General features: G+C 42.0%; 1 protein-coding gene across 5 annotated transcripts in view; it reads right to left on the reverse strand.

The window, feature by feature from the left end:
• The window catches only part of LOC118393377 (transport and Golgi organization 2 homolog), a 55,847-nt gene extending 39,205 nt beyond the window's left edge, over positions 1-16,642 (reverse strand). Inside the window, exons 1-4 of one of the 5 annotated variants that reach the window (XM_052461720.1) lie at positions 16,416-16,641; positions 12,915-12,975; positions 12,476-12,606; positions 1,839-1,927 (exon numbers count right to left, since the gene is read on the reverse strand). In XM_052461720.1, coding sequence (XP_052317680.1) covers positions 1,839-1,927; positions 12,476-12,531 — 145 coding nt within the window. In that variant the 5' untranslated portion in view covers positions 12,532-12,606; positions 12,915-12,975; positions 16,416-16,641. Of the gene's footprint in view, positions 1-1,838; positions 1,928-12,475; positions 12,607-12,914; positions 12,976-16,193; positions 16,339-16,390 lie in introns of those variants that run through there. The other 4 variants (XM_035786005.2, XM_035786003.2, XM_035786006.2 and 1 more) reach the window with 4 other exon arrangements.
• Positions 16,643-16,930: the final 288 nt, after the last annotated feature.

A 16,930-nucleotide genomic window follows, 5' to 3' on the forward strand; every position in this document is an offset into this window, starting at 1 on the left:
AAAGGGCCATGCGATACAGGCGGTTCATCTAGACCTAAACTGTGACTTAAACACCGAGATAGGCTGTGTGTGTTTCTATGAGGGGGGTAACTACGGGAAGCATGTGCAGAGGCAAGATGGTAAGTCTACACTTCCACCTCATTAATACAGGCACACTGAGACAGCCAGGGAACAGAGGAGAGGTACTTTGCTGCAGAGAAACCCAGCCAAGGCCTGAACCCAATAGGGACCGGTAGAGATGGAGCTGCTGGAATCCCAGAGCTTACTCTCCCAGGATGATGGTAGAGCCGACAAACATGAAGACAGTCAGTGCTACTATGCGTGTGCTGTCCTTGAAAAAGGTTTCAAAAGTCCTCAGCTCTGCTCTCCCCGTGAGGCATAGATGAATAAATGGGCAATAAAACATCAACACATTGTTTAGCTGTAAGATCAGGCCGAGATTGACTTGTTGATGTTTGTTTGAGTGAGTCCACACATCAACATGATCCATCACCTTCAACCAGAGGCCAACCACCATCCCTCCACCCACACACCAGATAAGAGCCTCACTGGCCACACTCATTCATTTCTGCCACACCACATAGAATCAGCCGTCAGTTGAATGGCTGCTACTCAAGCCTGTGTAACAGGAAAACAATTGTATAAATAGTTGACTCAGAAATACTATAAAAAGGCTGTTGTGTTGAACAAAACAACTTCCTAGTCTGCTGGGGGAGGGAGAGGAAATGAAAGGAATCACTCAGAAACAGAGGAGAAGAAATGCTCTATGACAGGACGCTTATTGTAATCCCACTTCTTAGCCTTACACCCGGTTCACTTTTTAAACAGCCTGAATACTCAGAGATGCATTTTGTTTTTCTCAGTCAATGCTCTATGCTTTTAATAATGAAAAAAATTGAATGACTGGGACAATCAGTGCATTAAATTCCTCTCAAAAAGTATTCCCGTCACATTGGCAGTCATGACCGCAGTCAAATTCCACATGACCATTGAGTCACGGTAATCTCTTACGCCCTCTGGACATGTATTGGTAGTACCCTAACCACCACCAGGTTGTTAATGGCCTGGTACTCAGGGCTCTATTGTTCCTCTAACCACTCTGACATCAATACAAATACAATTGAAAATCACATCAGCAAAACAGTATCATGCTTTTAAAACTCACAGTTAGGCTACACTTTTTGACCTCACTGTGACGATCAATTTAAAGAAAGAAGTTCAACAATGGGTTGAAACTGGATGTTGTTTCAAAGCCAAACAATGAAATGGACAGCGCTTTCTAAGGTGATGATTAAGTCAAAGCATTTAAAATGCTGCACGTGAAACACCCATAAGCATATTAGCACTCATACATAGGCCTATATATGAGCCTAAGTCCTCCCACCCCCAAAAAACAGAATACTTTTTTTTTTTTTTTTACATTGTGCCGTTATACAATACATAGCCCACTGCATATTATGCATGGCAGAAAAACCAAAAATATAAGATTGTCTTTGGTACATAATTGGTCTAGCCAATACTCCAAAATTAAACAAATTATATGAATCACCGTTAAGTGTAGACTGTATTATTTTGCATACTGGATGGACTGGTTACCTTATGCTACACTCCAAACTTTCTATCCATGAGTCTGGGAGAGAATGTTTAGACCTAGGAGATCAAATCACATTTTATTTGTCTCTTGACATGGAAACCAATATCTGGCTCATGAATGCATTCTAACCGAGTTGAAATGAAATGGGTTGTGGTGAAATAAAAGGCTCTCAGAGAAAGACTAAATTCTCTCTGTCGCCCCACAGTGTGGTTCTGCCACTTCAACGTCAAGTGCAGATACTTACCACTGAGGATTTCGCTGTTGCTCGCCCAAAAGTCTGCAGCTTTGGTTGGCCTGTTGTAGAACTCATCTCTGTTCGCGGCCAAAATTAGCCTGAGGGAAAAAGAGAAAGGACTGGAGTTATGAGGGAGACCATGGTAAACCGCTTAAGGTAATGTACTTTAGCGCCATAACCTAGTGGTGGTATCCATCTTGACATATTATTATGTTTTGGGTCGCATCTCTTTAAATCGAAGAGACTGAGCCCTGGCAGTGTCTTCAGCGGCCCAAATCGCACCCTACACACACACACACACACACACACACACACACACACACACACACACCTCACTACTTTTTACCAGGGCCCATAGCGTTCTGGTCCAAAGTTGTGCATTATAAACGGAATAAGATGAAGTAACCTGTGCTCATTTGCCAGGCTGCATTCTGCACCAATGAGTGAATCAAGGCGTCAGTATGCTTCAGTTAGGCTGGCGTCTAGCCGAACTTGGCTGTGCTCGCATACTCCCTTAAAAGACCGTCGCTTGGGGGAAAAAAATTAAAAGGGGGGGCCCCGAACAGCTGAAAACCCCCCCCCCCCCAAAAAAAATGACAGTGTCATAATATAGGCAGGAACTCTATATATACTGAACTGTTTCAGCTGGGAAGCATGCGGACGCCTGAGGTGTGACAGAAAATAAAGAGCTGTGCAGTGCCTTGTTGCAGACCTGACTGAGCTGGGCTCCTGACTGAGGTTGCATGTTCCCTAATTGTCTGTGTGTGCACTACTCCTCCCCTCAGGACACGGCAAGGTTTGGCACTGTACCCCGTTCCCCATCAGCTGCAGCAGCAGGAGAAAGCTGATGTGCTGTCACGATTCAACACCATGTGTGTGTCCCAAATGGCACCCTATTCCCTATGTAGTGCACTACTTTCGACCAGAGCCCATGGCTACTGGTCAAAAGTAGTGCACTATATAGGAAATAGGGTTTAATTTGGTATTCACATCCATACCTCTGCCTCTCCATGTAACTTGATTACCTTAACGCAATAACATTACAACCCCTGCAGACTTTCTCCACCCAGCTTGGACTGCTGCACAGTGTGCATAGACAGATCACAAGAGATGGGCTTTTCCAGACCCCGCCCCACTGCAAACATCACATCAAATCCATAATACAACAGCAGGCAAAAAAAACAAACACATTTTCTCATCCTTCAGAGTTCCAAAAGGGCCATGTCAGAGAGAGGCTGAGGCTTCTAAAGGCCAGGGGAGGTGCAAGTATCAGATTGATCCAGTGCAGCGGATGGAGACAGAATACATTTGCAGCTTTCTCCTGACAGCCCTCTAAAGCCAAATCAGCTCCAATGGTAGTTCTCTTAAATCAGACTAACATTTCAACAACGTTAAATATTACGACAAGTCTGGCCACAGAATTCAATGCTCAATCAGACCAACGTTTGGACAATGACGTTAACGTTATAAGGCCAAGTCTTCGGGTAAAGAAACCCCTCCTCACAATCAGCCAGGATTGTAGACTATCCATGTACATTTCTCACACAAAGAGGAGCAAGAATGACATGATACTCCACCCCTCCTCTCCCCCAACTCAGCTCTCTTACACACTCAGCTCAGTTGACCATCTCTCCATTCCACAGACTGGATAGACATTAGCTCATTATGAGAATGAATTAGTCTTGAATTGTTTGCCGACGCCAGTGATTTGAGCAGTTAGAACGGGCGTTTTAATCCCCACTGCTATGCTGCTCGCCCCACAGTGTCTCCAACAGAGAGAACATGATATTGAATATGGGGAAGGGAAGGACATCCTTTGATGAGGATCCATAGGATCAGAAGAAAATAGTCGTCTTAAAAAAGAAGACCTGTCAGACAGCACACATTGGAGGAAGGAGCTCAGTGAACAGGAACTGTTCCCTAGGCTAGACTAGTCTCTATGAAAAAGATTGGTAAGATGCTCACAAGTTAAACATGAGCATTTAACTGAAAGTGAAACCTAGGCCTTACACATTGCCAGCACCACCCCCACCTACTGCAATTTTCAGTAGTTATCCCATAACAAATGGGCCTTAATGTGCCACTCATCACACTGACAGACTATCACTGCTGTAGCTAATGCTGCATTTGACATTAATCTCTGGCGACTTTTTACTAGCACTGCACAACTGTCACTTATTTAGCAAGGCAACAGTGCATGACTTAGTGACATCACATTAATGTTCAGCTACTGTCCAATGAATCATCAGCCAGCCCAACACACACACACACACACACACACACACACACACACACACACACACACACACACACACACACACACACACACACACACACACACACACACACACACACACACACACACACACACACACACACACACACACGATTGTGGAGTTTTTCCTCCCAGTTTGGCTGCCCTATACGAATAGGCAACTGAAGCTGTCGTAGATCTGTGGCGTTGGGAGAGAGGTGGGCTCGCAGTGGGACCTAAGTGATGAGATTTGCAGTAGTAGCCTATATTGAATGTCACAGGGAACACCATTAAGTTCCCTGTGAAACTTAGTCGATCTTGACTTGTTTTGTTCTGGCTCTACGAGGCAATGTAGGGTCAATGTATTTATACAACATGTGTTGGCCTATAATATAACCTACAGTTGTAACCAGGGCTCTAAATTAAAATTGCATTGCACTGGTGTTTAACTTTGTCGATTTCTTTTATCGATTAGAGCCCTCAGAAAGTATTCATACCTCGGGCAGTCATGCATGCAGTCAAATTCCACATGACCATTGAGTCACGATAATCTCTTACACCCTCAGGACATGTATTAGGAGTACCCTAACCACCACCAGGTTGTTAATGGCCTGGTACTCAGGGCTCGATTAATTCCTCTCTAACCACTGACATCAATACAAATACAATTGAAAATCACATCAGGAAAACAGTATCATGCTTTTAAAACTCACAGTTAGGCTACACTTTTTGACCTCACTGTGACGATCAATTTAAAGAAAGAAGTTCAACAATGGGTTGAAACTGGATGTTGTTTCAAAGCCAAACAATGAAATGGACAGCGCTTTCTAAGGTGATGATTAAGTCAAAGCATTTCAAATGTTGCACGTGAAACATATTAGCGCTCATGCATAGGCCTATATTTGAGCCTAAGCCCTCCCATCGCCAACAAACAGAATACATTTTTGTTGGATTGTGTCGTTATTCAATACATAGCCCACTGCATATTATGCATGGCAGAAAAACTAAAAATATAAGATTGTCTTTGGTACTGAGCCCTGGCAGTGCCCTGGTCTAGCCAATACTCCAAAATTAACAAATTCCGAATACCATGAAATGCTTACTTACAAGCCCTTAACCAACAATGCAGTTAAGAAAATTAAGATTTAAAGAAAAAAGATTCAATAAATAAACTAAAGTAATTTTTTTAATTTTTTAATTTTATTTTTTTAAATCATTAAATAAAAAAGCAACAATAAAATAACTAGGCTATATACAGGGGGTACCGGTACCAAGTCAATATGCGGGGGTACAGACTAGTCGAGGAAATATGTACATGTGGGTAGGAGTAAAGTGATAATAGATAATAAACAGCAAGTAGCAGCAGCGTAAAACAAAAGTGTGTGTGTGTGTGTGGGGGTACAATGCAAATAGTCCGGGTAGCCATTTCGTTAGCTGTTCAGCAGTTTTATGGCTTGGGGTATAAGCTGTTAAGAAACCTTATGGTCCTAGACTTGGCACTGCAGTACCCCAATATAGTTGGTTCATATTTCAGCCTGCGTGTCCTGATCATGTCAGAAAATCTAAATGCGCACACGGACTATTCCATCATTAGGAAAAATATGGAACCACCCAGACTTTGCCTAGAGCTGGCTGTCAGAACAAACTCATCAACCAGGCAAGGACTTTGGTCAGGGAGGTGACCAAGAACCCAATGACCAATCTGACAGAACTACAGAGTTCCTCTCTACAGCACTACACCAATCTGGGCTTTTGGGATAGTGGCCTGACAGAAGCCAATCCTGAGAAAAATGCACAACAGCATGCTTGGAATTTGCCAAAAGGTATGTGAAAGACAAAATATAAGGTTATTATTTTCAGATTATTTGGTCTGAATGCAAAGCGCTATGTCTAAAGAAAATTAAGCACAACTCATCACCTGTCTAACACCATCCCGACCGTGAAGCATGGTGGTGGCAACACCATGCTATGGGGATACATTCAGCGGCAGGGACTGGAAAATGTTTTCACTTTTTCGGTATGTGGTATTGTGTGTAGATGGGTGAGAAACCAGCAACAATTTAATCCATTTAGAATTTAGGCTGTAACATGAAAAAATAAGGGGTATGAATACTTCTTGAAGGCACTGTAGCCTATATGAATTCTCGCTACTTCTGAAGCACATATTGTCCCCTAGAAATGAATATAGAACCCTGTAAATACATTTGTTAATTATAAAAAGCAAAAATGTTGATACAAAACAGTCATTGAAATAAAATAAAAAGTCATTTGTGGAATATTAATTAGGTTTTGACATTATGTTAAAGCACTATTTTCCTACTAACATGCATTACATTGAAAAATGTACACTGTCTCTTCAAGAGCGTAACGTTTGTGTAAGACAACTAGCTAATGAGGTAAAAAAAATACATGGCTGAACAAAGTGTAAAACAAAATGGTTAAAGGCCCGCGAAAAGATTCAGAACGGCCCACGACATGGTTTAGGAATGTAAAATGCGGCAACCCAATCCTCAACAGGAAGACAAAAACAATGCGCTGGTTAATATTGGTCAGATCTTTTGAACGGTTTGTGCTAGAAATAAACAGTAGCAATGGTGCAAGCATGACACTAATCAATCTGCGCTCAGGAAACAACAGCACAGCCTTATCATTACAACAATTATTCTAAAAAATAAATACAAATATTGTCACTGGTGCTCACAAATTATAACTGCAAGTCACACAGAAAAATATTTTTGTCGCATATGTGACCCAATTGACCACACTTTAGAGCCCTGGTTGGAACAGTATCTAACCTGAGATAACAGCAATATCCAGTCAGGTATACACTGTTCTCAGATAATGATATGCATTCATTAGACACACAGAACATGCACTGCGCATGTTTGTATTCCATGACGTCCCTCGTCAGAGCCAACTACCTGAGACGTATTAGTTGCCATGACAGGGTCACCGGTCAAAGCGATTAAATAGTTCCACTGAGAGAGGCATTTATTTGCGGAGTACGGAACAGAAATGAGTCACTGAACTATAATGACATACGTAATAATTGTATTCTTTCTTCTCGGCCTTCACGGCAGACAGCGTCTCCCATGAATCTTGTTCAGAGGGAGGTGGATTCTTTAAGAACAAATTGACCTGATCGGGGTCAACCTCTGTGCATCAAAGGCTAATGACGCAAAGCCGGTTGCGGTGATACGTGTGCCCCAAGAGTCTATGACGCTGTCCCCGAAACAAAGCAAGCACTAATGATTTTACACAGGAAAGAGCAGAGCATCCATCTGTTTATCCATCTGAGCCTATGGGAATCACTAGGAGAGAAACAACAAGAAAACCAACAGGGTACAGCCATACAGAGAGTGCGATTGTAGAGAATGATTACACAATTTATTCATGTAAATTATTCCTTACTTACAAAAAAAAGGGTATACGTTTGAGATTAGCAAGATACCTCCCATCGACGAGTCTCATATTGCAAGGGAAAGTGCTAATCATGATGGTGACACAATGCATAGACCTAATAGGAATTCAAAACCGAACATAGTTGTCAGGCAGGTATGTTGGGGGCATTGGGTGCATGGAAGAAAACCAGTCACTCAAGAGGAATTTAGCATTCTTGCATTATTTTGCCATTCCCCTCACTGACATAACCTACATGCACTAATTCAACCACAAGGATGCTAGGCCTATAAGTTACACGTATCCTGTGGGTCCCGAGTGAGTCATTGTTAACACACCGCCACTGTGATTTCCTTAGGCTAGGGCAATCTCCCAGAGGCAAAGGCAGAGATAGACCCTGGCCAGGTAGAGAGCTCCACGGATCCCAAGGGATTATTATAAACAGGGCTTTAAATTACATTGACTGCTCCTCTACCATTGGCCTTCAAGGACATTCACTGAGATAAATCAGCAGTGACTGTAGTAAAGGTTAGCCGATGGTAGCCCTAGATGGTGTTCCGCAGAGCTTTAGACCAACATGGAAGGCTTTGAATTTGCCTGCATCCAAACTGAATTGTTCCGTTTCATTGAAATTGTGAAGTGAAACGGAGCAATTCAATTTGGATTCAGGCTAGCTTTGAAAACCTCCAGTGAGACAGCACCACATATTCTCTAGGGTTCTTATCATTGCTACTCTGCTTTGGGTGCTACATCAGATTGGAGATGCTACACTTCAGCACTAGCCTAACGCATCTTCGAGGGAGCATGGTATAATAATTGGAGAAAAAAAATGTATCAAGAGATGGGAAGAATGTCCCCTGCATCTAACTCAACACTACGATTCCTTTTTTAAATTCAATTTGAGCTCAACATCTGGAGGTGTTAATCTTTTTAAACCACCGTCTGAATATAGGCCTAAGGTTATGAGGTCAAATGAGAGCAGATACATACTAGGCAATATGGAAAAAGTGTGGTCATTTATAAAACGGGTGGGCCTAATCCTGATTGGTTAAAAGAGCATTTCAGCCGGTAACTATTCCACAAGTTACCACCAGCTAAATCTCTGTTCCATCTGACTGAGCAATCCACTGTCTCATCAGACCATCCAGGCAATTTATAAAATTGATCTCCACTATAAAAAGCAGAGACACTATCACCCATTTAATTTAGAGTAACATAGTAGTTTTCAACAGCGGAGATTTGTATAAACCTTACGGTCTGTCTCTGACATTTGCAACATTGTTTCAATATTCAAATTCATTATTCAAAACTGTCCCATAGTAATGAATGTGTAGGGGACGAGAGAAAGGAATCAAATCAAAAAACAAATACAATTTTATTAGTCACATTCGCCAAATACAACACCTTACAGTGAAATGCTTACTTTCTTGCCCCTAACCAACAATGCATTTAAAAAATATATATGGACAAGAATAAGAGATAAAAGTAACAAGTAATTAAAGAGCAGCAGTAAAATAATAATATTGATACTTTTTACAGGGCGGTACCGATACAGAGTCAGTGTGCGGGGGAACCGGTTAGTTGAGGTAGTATGTACATGTAGGTAGTTATTAAAGTGACTATGCATAGAAGACAAAAGAGGGTAGCAGTGGTGTAAAGAGGGAGTGAGTGGGGGGGGGCACTGCAAATAGTCTGGGTAGCCATTTGACTAGATGTTCAGGAGTCTTATGGCTTGGGGGTAGAAACTGTTTTACAAGCCTCTTGGACCTAGACTTGGCACTCAGGTACCGCTTGCTGTGCGGTATTAGAGAGAACAGTCTGACTCGGGTGGCTGGAGTCTTTGACAATTTTTAGTGCCTTCCTCTGACACCGCCTGGTATAGAGGTCCTGGATGGCAGGAAGCTTGGCCCCAGTGACGTACTGCGCCATACGCACTAACCTCTGTAGTGCCTTGCGGTCGGAGGCCGAGCAGTTGCCATACCAGGCAGTGATGCAACCCATCAGGATGCTCTTGATTATGCAGCTGAAGAACATTTTCAGTCTCCTGAGGGGGAAATAGGTTTTGTCGTGCCCTCTTCATGACTGCCTTGGTGTGCTTGGACCATGATAGTTTGTTGCTCTCAACTTGCTCCACTACAGCCCCGTTGATGAGAATGGGCACATGCTCGGTTCTCTATGTCCTGTAGTCCACAATCATCTCTTTTGTCTTCATCACGTTGAGAGAGAAGTTGTTGTCTTGGCACCACATAGCCAGGTCTCTGACCTCCTCCCTATAGGCTGTCTCGTTGTTGTCGGTGATCAGCCTACCACTGTTGTGTCATCGGCAGATGTAATTATGGTGTTTGAGTCGTGCTTGGCCATGCAGTCATGAGTGTAGTCATGAGTGAACAGGGAGTTCAAGAGGGGACTGAGCACGCATCCCTGAGGGTCCCCTGTGTTGAGGATCAGCGTGGCGGATGTGTCGTTACCTACCCTTACCACCTGGGGGCGGCCTGTCAGTAAGTCCAGGATCCAGTTGCGGGAGGTGTTTAGTCCCGGGGATCTTAGCTTATTGGTGAGCTTTGAGGGCACTATGGTGTTGAACGCTGAGCTGTAGTCAACGAACAGCATTCTCATGTAGGTGTTCCTTTTGTTCTGGTGGGAAAGGGCAGTGTGGAGTGCAATAGAGATTGCATAATCTGTGGATCTGTATGGGACGGTATGCAAATTGGAGTGGGTCTAGGGTTTCTGGGATGATAGTGTTGATGTGAGCCCTGACCAGCCTTTCAAAGCACTTCTTGTTTACAGATGTGAGTGCTATGGGTCGGTAGTCGTTTAGGCAGGTTACCTTAGTGTTCTTGGGTACAGGGACTATGGTGGCCTGCTTAAAGCATGTTGGTATTACAGAATCGGACAGGGAGAAGTTGAAAATGTCAGTGAAGACACTTGCCAAGTTGGTCAGCACATGCTCGCAGAACACGTCCTGGTAATCTGGCCCTGTGGCCTTGTGAATGTTGACCTGTTTAAAGGTCTTACTCTCATTGGCTACGGAGAGCGTGATCACACAGTCATCCGGAACAGCTGGTGCTCTCATGCATGTCTCAGTGTCATTTGCCTCGAAGCCAGCATAGAAGTAGTTTAGCTCGTCTGGTAAGCTCATGTCACTAGGCAGCTCTGGGCTGTGCTTCTTTTTGTAGTCTAATGGTTTGCAAGCCCTGCCACATCCGACGAGTGTCAGAGAAGGTGTAGTAGTACGATTCGATATTAGTCCTGTATTGACGCTTTGCCTGTTTGATGGTTTGTCAAAGGACATAGCGGGATTTCTTATAAGCTTCCTTGAAAGTGGCAGCTCTAGCCTTTAGCTCAGTGTGGGTGCTGCTTGTAATCCATGGCTTCTGGTTGTGGTATGTACGTACAGTCTCTGTGGGGACTAAGTCATCATCGATGCACTTATTGATGAGGCCAGTGACTGATGTGGTGTACTCCTCAATGCCATCGGAGGAATCCCGGAACATATTCTAGTCTGTGCTAGCAAAACAATCCTGTAGCTTAGCATCTGCTTCCTCTGACCACTTTTTTATTGATCTAGCCACTGGTGCTTCCTGCTTTAATTTTTCCTTTTAAGCAGGAATCAGGATAGAATTATGGTCAGATTTGCCAAATGGAGGGCGAGAGAGAGCGCGCTTTGCATGAGTCTCTGTGTGTGGAGTATAGGTGGTCCAGAGTTATTTTTCCTCTGGTTCGACATTTAACATGCTGATAAAATTTTGGTAAACGGATTTAAGTTTTCCTGCATTAAAGTCCCCAGCTACTAGGAACGCCACCTCTGATTGAGCCTTTTCTTGTTTGCTTATGGTGGAATACAGCTCATTAAATGCTGTGTTAGTGCCAGCCTCTGACTGTGGTGGTATGTAAACCGCTACAAAGAATACAGATGAAAACTCTCTTGGTAGGTTGTGTGGTCTACAGCTTATCATGAGATACTCTACCTCTGGCGAGCAATAGCTCGAGACTTCCTTCGATATCGTGCACCAGCTGTCATTTACAAAAATACATAGTCCGCCGCCCTTTGTCATACCTGACGCCGCTGTTCTATCCTGCCGGTACATCGTATAACCAGCCAGCTGTATGTTGATATTGTCGTTCAGCCACGACTCCGTGAAGCATAAAAAGTTACAGTTTTTAATGTCTGGTTGTTAGCTTAATCTTCCGTGGAACTCGTCAATTTTATTCTCCAAAGACTGCACGTTTGCGAGCAGAATGGATGGAAGTGCGGGATTATTTGATTGCCTGCGAATTCTCAGGAGTCAGAATGGCCTCCTCTTCACGCAGATCACGGGTATCGGGGTCTGCTCCCGAGGAAGCAGTATATCCTTTGCTTCGGGCTCGTCAGAGTCATGAAAGAAAAATATATATAATTCTGCTAGTCTGTGGTGAGAAATAGCAGTCCTGATGTCTAGACGTTATTTTCGGTCATAAGAGACGGTAGCGGCAACATTATGTACAAAATAAGTAAAGAAATAATGGCTAGCTTCTCTGAACAACAGTGTCCTAATGAGAGTGCACATTTTCTATGACAGGCGAAATCGTGCCTCATTAGCTTAATGTTATGGATGTATCCAAATAAACGTCACTTGAAATCAGCTTAAACAAATGCAAATGCAGCTACTTTGTTGTTCGTCTGCAGTCTGCACTGTTTGACGTGACTAAGTTGGCCATAGTTGGCTAGCTAGCAAGCGTCTCTGGCAACCGAACCAATAGAACGAAAGCCGAGCCGGCTTGGGTAGCAACCCTAGATTTGTTTCAGGATCATATCTTGTGGAAGGATGAAATAGTATGAATAAATTCATCAAAATAAAGTTTATGAAAATTTGTCAATCATTATTTGAAAATGTTTGAAACCCTCAACTTTGCTTTGGGCCTAACAACACCAGTGCCAATATATCCTCCAAACACCGGCTTCTCGGGCATTATTACTTAAATATAGTACAGAGGCAAAGAGAAGAGGCCTTACCTGTAGGCATTTTTGGATGCAGGCCGAGGGTCAAACTTGAAGAAGATGATACACATGTGGGTCTTAGGGGTGGGGGACGCTCTCTTACACTGGGCACGGTCAATTTCAAAACTTGGACATGTTGACAAGAGCTGGAAGAAAATGATAGTATAGTGAGAAAAGCAGTAAAGTGGGAAAAGGGGCGAGGGGGAATTGCTGCAATTGACTTCTTAAGTGTGAGAGCAGTCAGCGTCTTCACAAGACTACTCTACACTATGGCATGGCATAGGTTCAATTTACAAAGGAGAAACTAAATATCATACAGGATTGTGCAGGAAGCAATTTCACCTGCCACAGCTGTGCCAAGCCCTAGCTACAGAAAAGTCACGTGATATGAGAATGTTCCACATCCGTTACAGCTTAGCTAGTGTAAAGCCTCGGCAGAACTTTTTCAACTAACCTTCACATAACAAGAAAGTTACTTCCTCTCAACAAGCTACCGGTGTCTTCATCTACCATCCCTAGTTGCAGGTGGAACAGAAGAATAAAAAAAATGCTTGGTTAATAAATTAAATACATTTTTGCTCCAACACCAACCTGTCCTGAGCAATACGAGAAGATCTGAAATAGACAATATGGAGGCGTACACATTGTTGGATTACCTCATGGAGTAAAAATGTGTATTTCATTTAATTAATGGTGCATTTTATAAATTCTTACATTCCTCTTGCAACTAGCGATGGGAGATGAGAAGACACTGGTAACTTCCAAGTTGAGAGGAAGTAATGTTCTCGCTACGTAAAGGTTAGTTGAAAAATTGCTGCCGTATTTTTACACAAGCTAACAATTCTGTAGCTACTGTATGCTAAGCTCCTAACCTCATCCAAGTGGTAGGCTGATCCTGAAATATTCAATACAGGACAGCAATATTGTTGACTAGCCCTCATTTGTGTCCACACACTTTATTGTAATCTGATAGAGAAGTGATTAGATTGATCAAATGATGTGAAACGATGGACTTTGACCTAACACTTGTCCTCTTGTCCTGAAAAAGTAAACATGAATCACAATATCAAACAATTACTCCGATCAGAATTGCATCAGAGGCCAAAATGGAATAATATTTAAATATTTGTTTCATGTAGGCATACATAAATAAAAAGGTGTTAAAGCGTAGGTGATATGCATACAAGCCTCATGTCCAAACCGTGCTGACATGTGGGAGGTGCCATAAAAATGTATTTACACTTTTAATGACATAAATATAGGCTAAACACCAGTCATGTTCGACAAATATAATGGGATAATTAACATTAAAGTCTGAAGGCTTGATTCTGTCTACATCCTCAAGGCACGGTTCGTTCATGGTCACTAGACCGGAGTGTGAAGAACAGTGCCTGTTGCACACCGCACATCACCCACCTTGAATTTGAGGGGAGATGGTCAGCATTTAACTATTTATTTAACAGTAAAACGTATTTGTTTAAAACCTGGACGTTTTACGAAGCATGTCTTACTGTGATTCGAAGAAGCCTAGCCAAAATACGGCCATAGAAATGTTTTATAAACACTTAATATGCCATTGAAACAAGCATTTTCTTCATATTCTATTGGTTTTCAAAACAACATTTTATTGTCCAGCAGCCAAAGGCATAATCCTAATCATACTAGTAACCCATGTTAGTTACAGCATCCTCAGATCTCCCTCTTTCTAAATTTCTAAAAACTATTTGAATCTGTCACATGAAACAGCTTATGTGTGCAGTGCGCTTTTGAGAAGTGTTGATTTCCACTAAATGCATTTTGGAAACATTCGCAGGTAGCCTGCAGACATGTGCACATTGTTGAGCTTATAACATGAAGAAATAAAACTTGATCAACATTATAAGCTAAACATTGAATCAGCCTCATTGATTTAAAAAAAAAAATCTAATATGTGCAGTGATTGTATGAATTTTGGATCTGTTGTCCTAGAGTCCGTTTTAAACCATATACTTATTTATCATAATCCCGGGGATGACAGGACGCCCTTAATTTCGAGCCCTGGGAGGGAATTATTTATTAAAGACACTAAAACGTACTTGGTTGTAGGCTAATTGTAATGTTGCAATATTTTATAGGCTACCAAGGGTATAATTTGTGTAACGTTCCAACAACTTTGTAAAGTACAAGTTAGCCAACAAACACATACAAAGTAGTCTGATCAATCAACTCACCACGTAGCTTATTTATTTACTTTTCTCCCTATTTCATGATATCCAATTGGTAGTTACAGTCTTGTCCCATCACTGCAACTCTTGTACGGACTAAGGAGAGGCGAAGGTCGAGAGCCGTGCGTCCTCCGAAACACAACCCAGCCAAGCCGCACTTCTTCTTGACACAATGCACACTTAAACTGGAAGCCAGTCGCACCAATGTGTAGGATGAAACACTATACACCTGGCGACCGTGTCAGCATGCACTGTGCCCGGCCTGCCACAGGAGTCGCTAGAGCGCGCACCACCACTAACTAAGCTAGCCGTTTCACATCCGTTACACTCACCCCCCTTTTGACCTCCTCCTTTTCCGCAGCAACCAGTGATCCGGGTCAACAGCACCAATGTAACAGTATAACTTTAGAACGTCCCATACCCGGGCGTGAACCAGGGACCCTCTGCACACATCAACAAGCATCGTGGGTGACTGTTGACTGGGTGACCCACGAAGCATCGTTACCCATTACCCAAAAGCCGCTGCTTTTGCAGAGCAAGGGGAACTACTACATCGAGGTCTCAGAGAAAGTGACGTCACCGATTGAAACGCTATTTAGCGCGCACCACCGCTAACTAAGCTAGCCGTTTCACATCCGTTACATACACATATATAACATATACAACACATATATATATATCCGTTACATACACATATATATAACACACACACATACATATATGTATATATATATATATATATATACGTATATATATATATATATATACACATACACATATACATACACATATACATATATATATACACACATATACATATATATATACACACATATACATACATATTATATATATATATATATATAACATATATAGACATACATATTATATATATATAACATATATATACACATACATATTATATATATATATATAACATATATATACACATACATATTATATATATATATAACATATATATATATATATATATATGTGTGTTATATATGTGTATGTAACGGATGTGAAACAGCTTGCTTAGTTACATATATATACACATATAAACATTTTGGGTGGGGGGGGACAACAACAAGTGACTTGAGCTTTTTGGAAAAGTAAAAAAAAATGTTTTACAAGTAGCTCAAAAAGTTAATGTCAAACTCTGATCAGCGTATCCTTTAAAAAACTCAACTGACACACGAGGTCAGCACCTGGTGACCACTAAAGTGTGTGCAGGCTTTTGTGCCTACTCAGCACTACAGCGACACACCTGCGTCAACTAATAGTTATTTATTATGAAGTGGCCTAGAGAAGCAGAACACATAGCTAGTAACCTATTATTTCTAGTTGCAAACAACATTAAGGTTAGCTTGTTAAACCAATCCTTTCTCTAATATCTCTGGTTAAGCTAGCTGACTAACGTTACAATAGTTAGAAATGACGCTAGCTAGCTATAACTGAGCAAAAATGTCCAATCTGAGAACCAAGACAACAAAATGCCAATTATAGCCTCTTGCTTATAATGTTACCTTTAGTCAACAACTTTGATCAAACACAGATTGTAGCGAGTTAGCAAACTAGCCAGCTAGCTAAAAGCAGCAGGCTTGCTCTAGATAGCTGTCACAACAAGAACAAAACAGGAAAGTGACAACTCTTCGCTACCGGTCTGTTATGCAACACAATACAAAATAAGAATATATTACAATTAATCTGCCTGGTTACCTACTTTTAGTAAAGTAAAACGTACTCACTGTTACACTTGCTTCTGAAGATCAATCCATTCGGTTGGCTAATAAAAAAAAACGTATTCGCAGTTTAGGGTGCAGTTGATTTAGTTTGTCAGTAGGCTAGACCGGAACTTTCAGTTCAATGTCACTGGACGAATGAGAACTCCGCTCGCACCGTGGATGGTTCCAGAATGGCCCGGGTGTAAATCGGGTGCATCCACTCTAATGGCGACCATCGAGCAACACACACTGTGATTCGCCGATACTAATGTTGCATTCATGTCATGTCGGGAACTTATAAATATGACGGGAAAAACGTGTAAATTCGATGGGGTAAATGCACTTGAACGCTCATCCAACTAGTAATTGGTAGTACAAGTATGAAGAAAGGCAGAAACAACTTCTCAAATCGAAGTCCCCGATCAAACCTGTTGGCGATGTCATTGTTACGTTAGCTCGCTAATGCCACGTTCAAACCAACTGGGAACTCGGAAAAATACGAGCTCCGATTGGGCATAATCGTTTTGAATTGTCATCCA

The sequence above is a fragment of the Oncorhynchus keta genome, chromosome 14 (genome assembly GCF_023373465.1).
Source record: "Oncorhynchus keta strain PuntledgeMale-10-30-2019 chromosome 14, Oket_V2, whole genome shotgun sequence".
In the NCBI taxonomy this organism is placed as follows: Eukaryota; Metazoa; Chordata; class Actinopteri; order Salmoniformes; family Salmonidae; genus Oncorhynchus; species Oncorhynchus keta.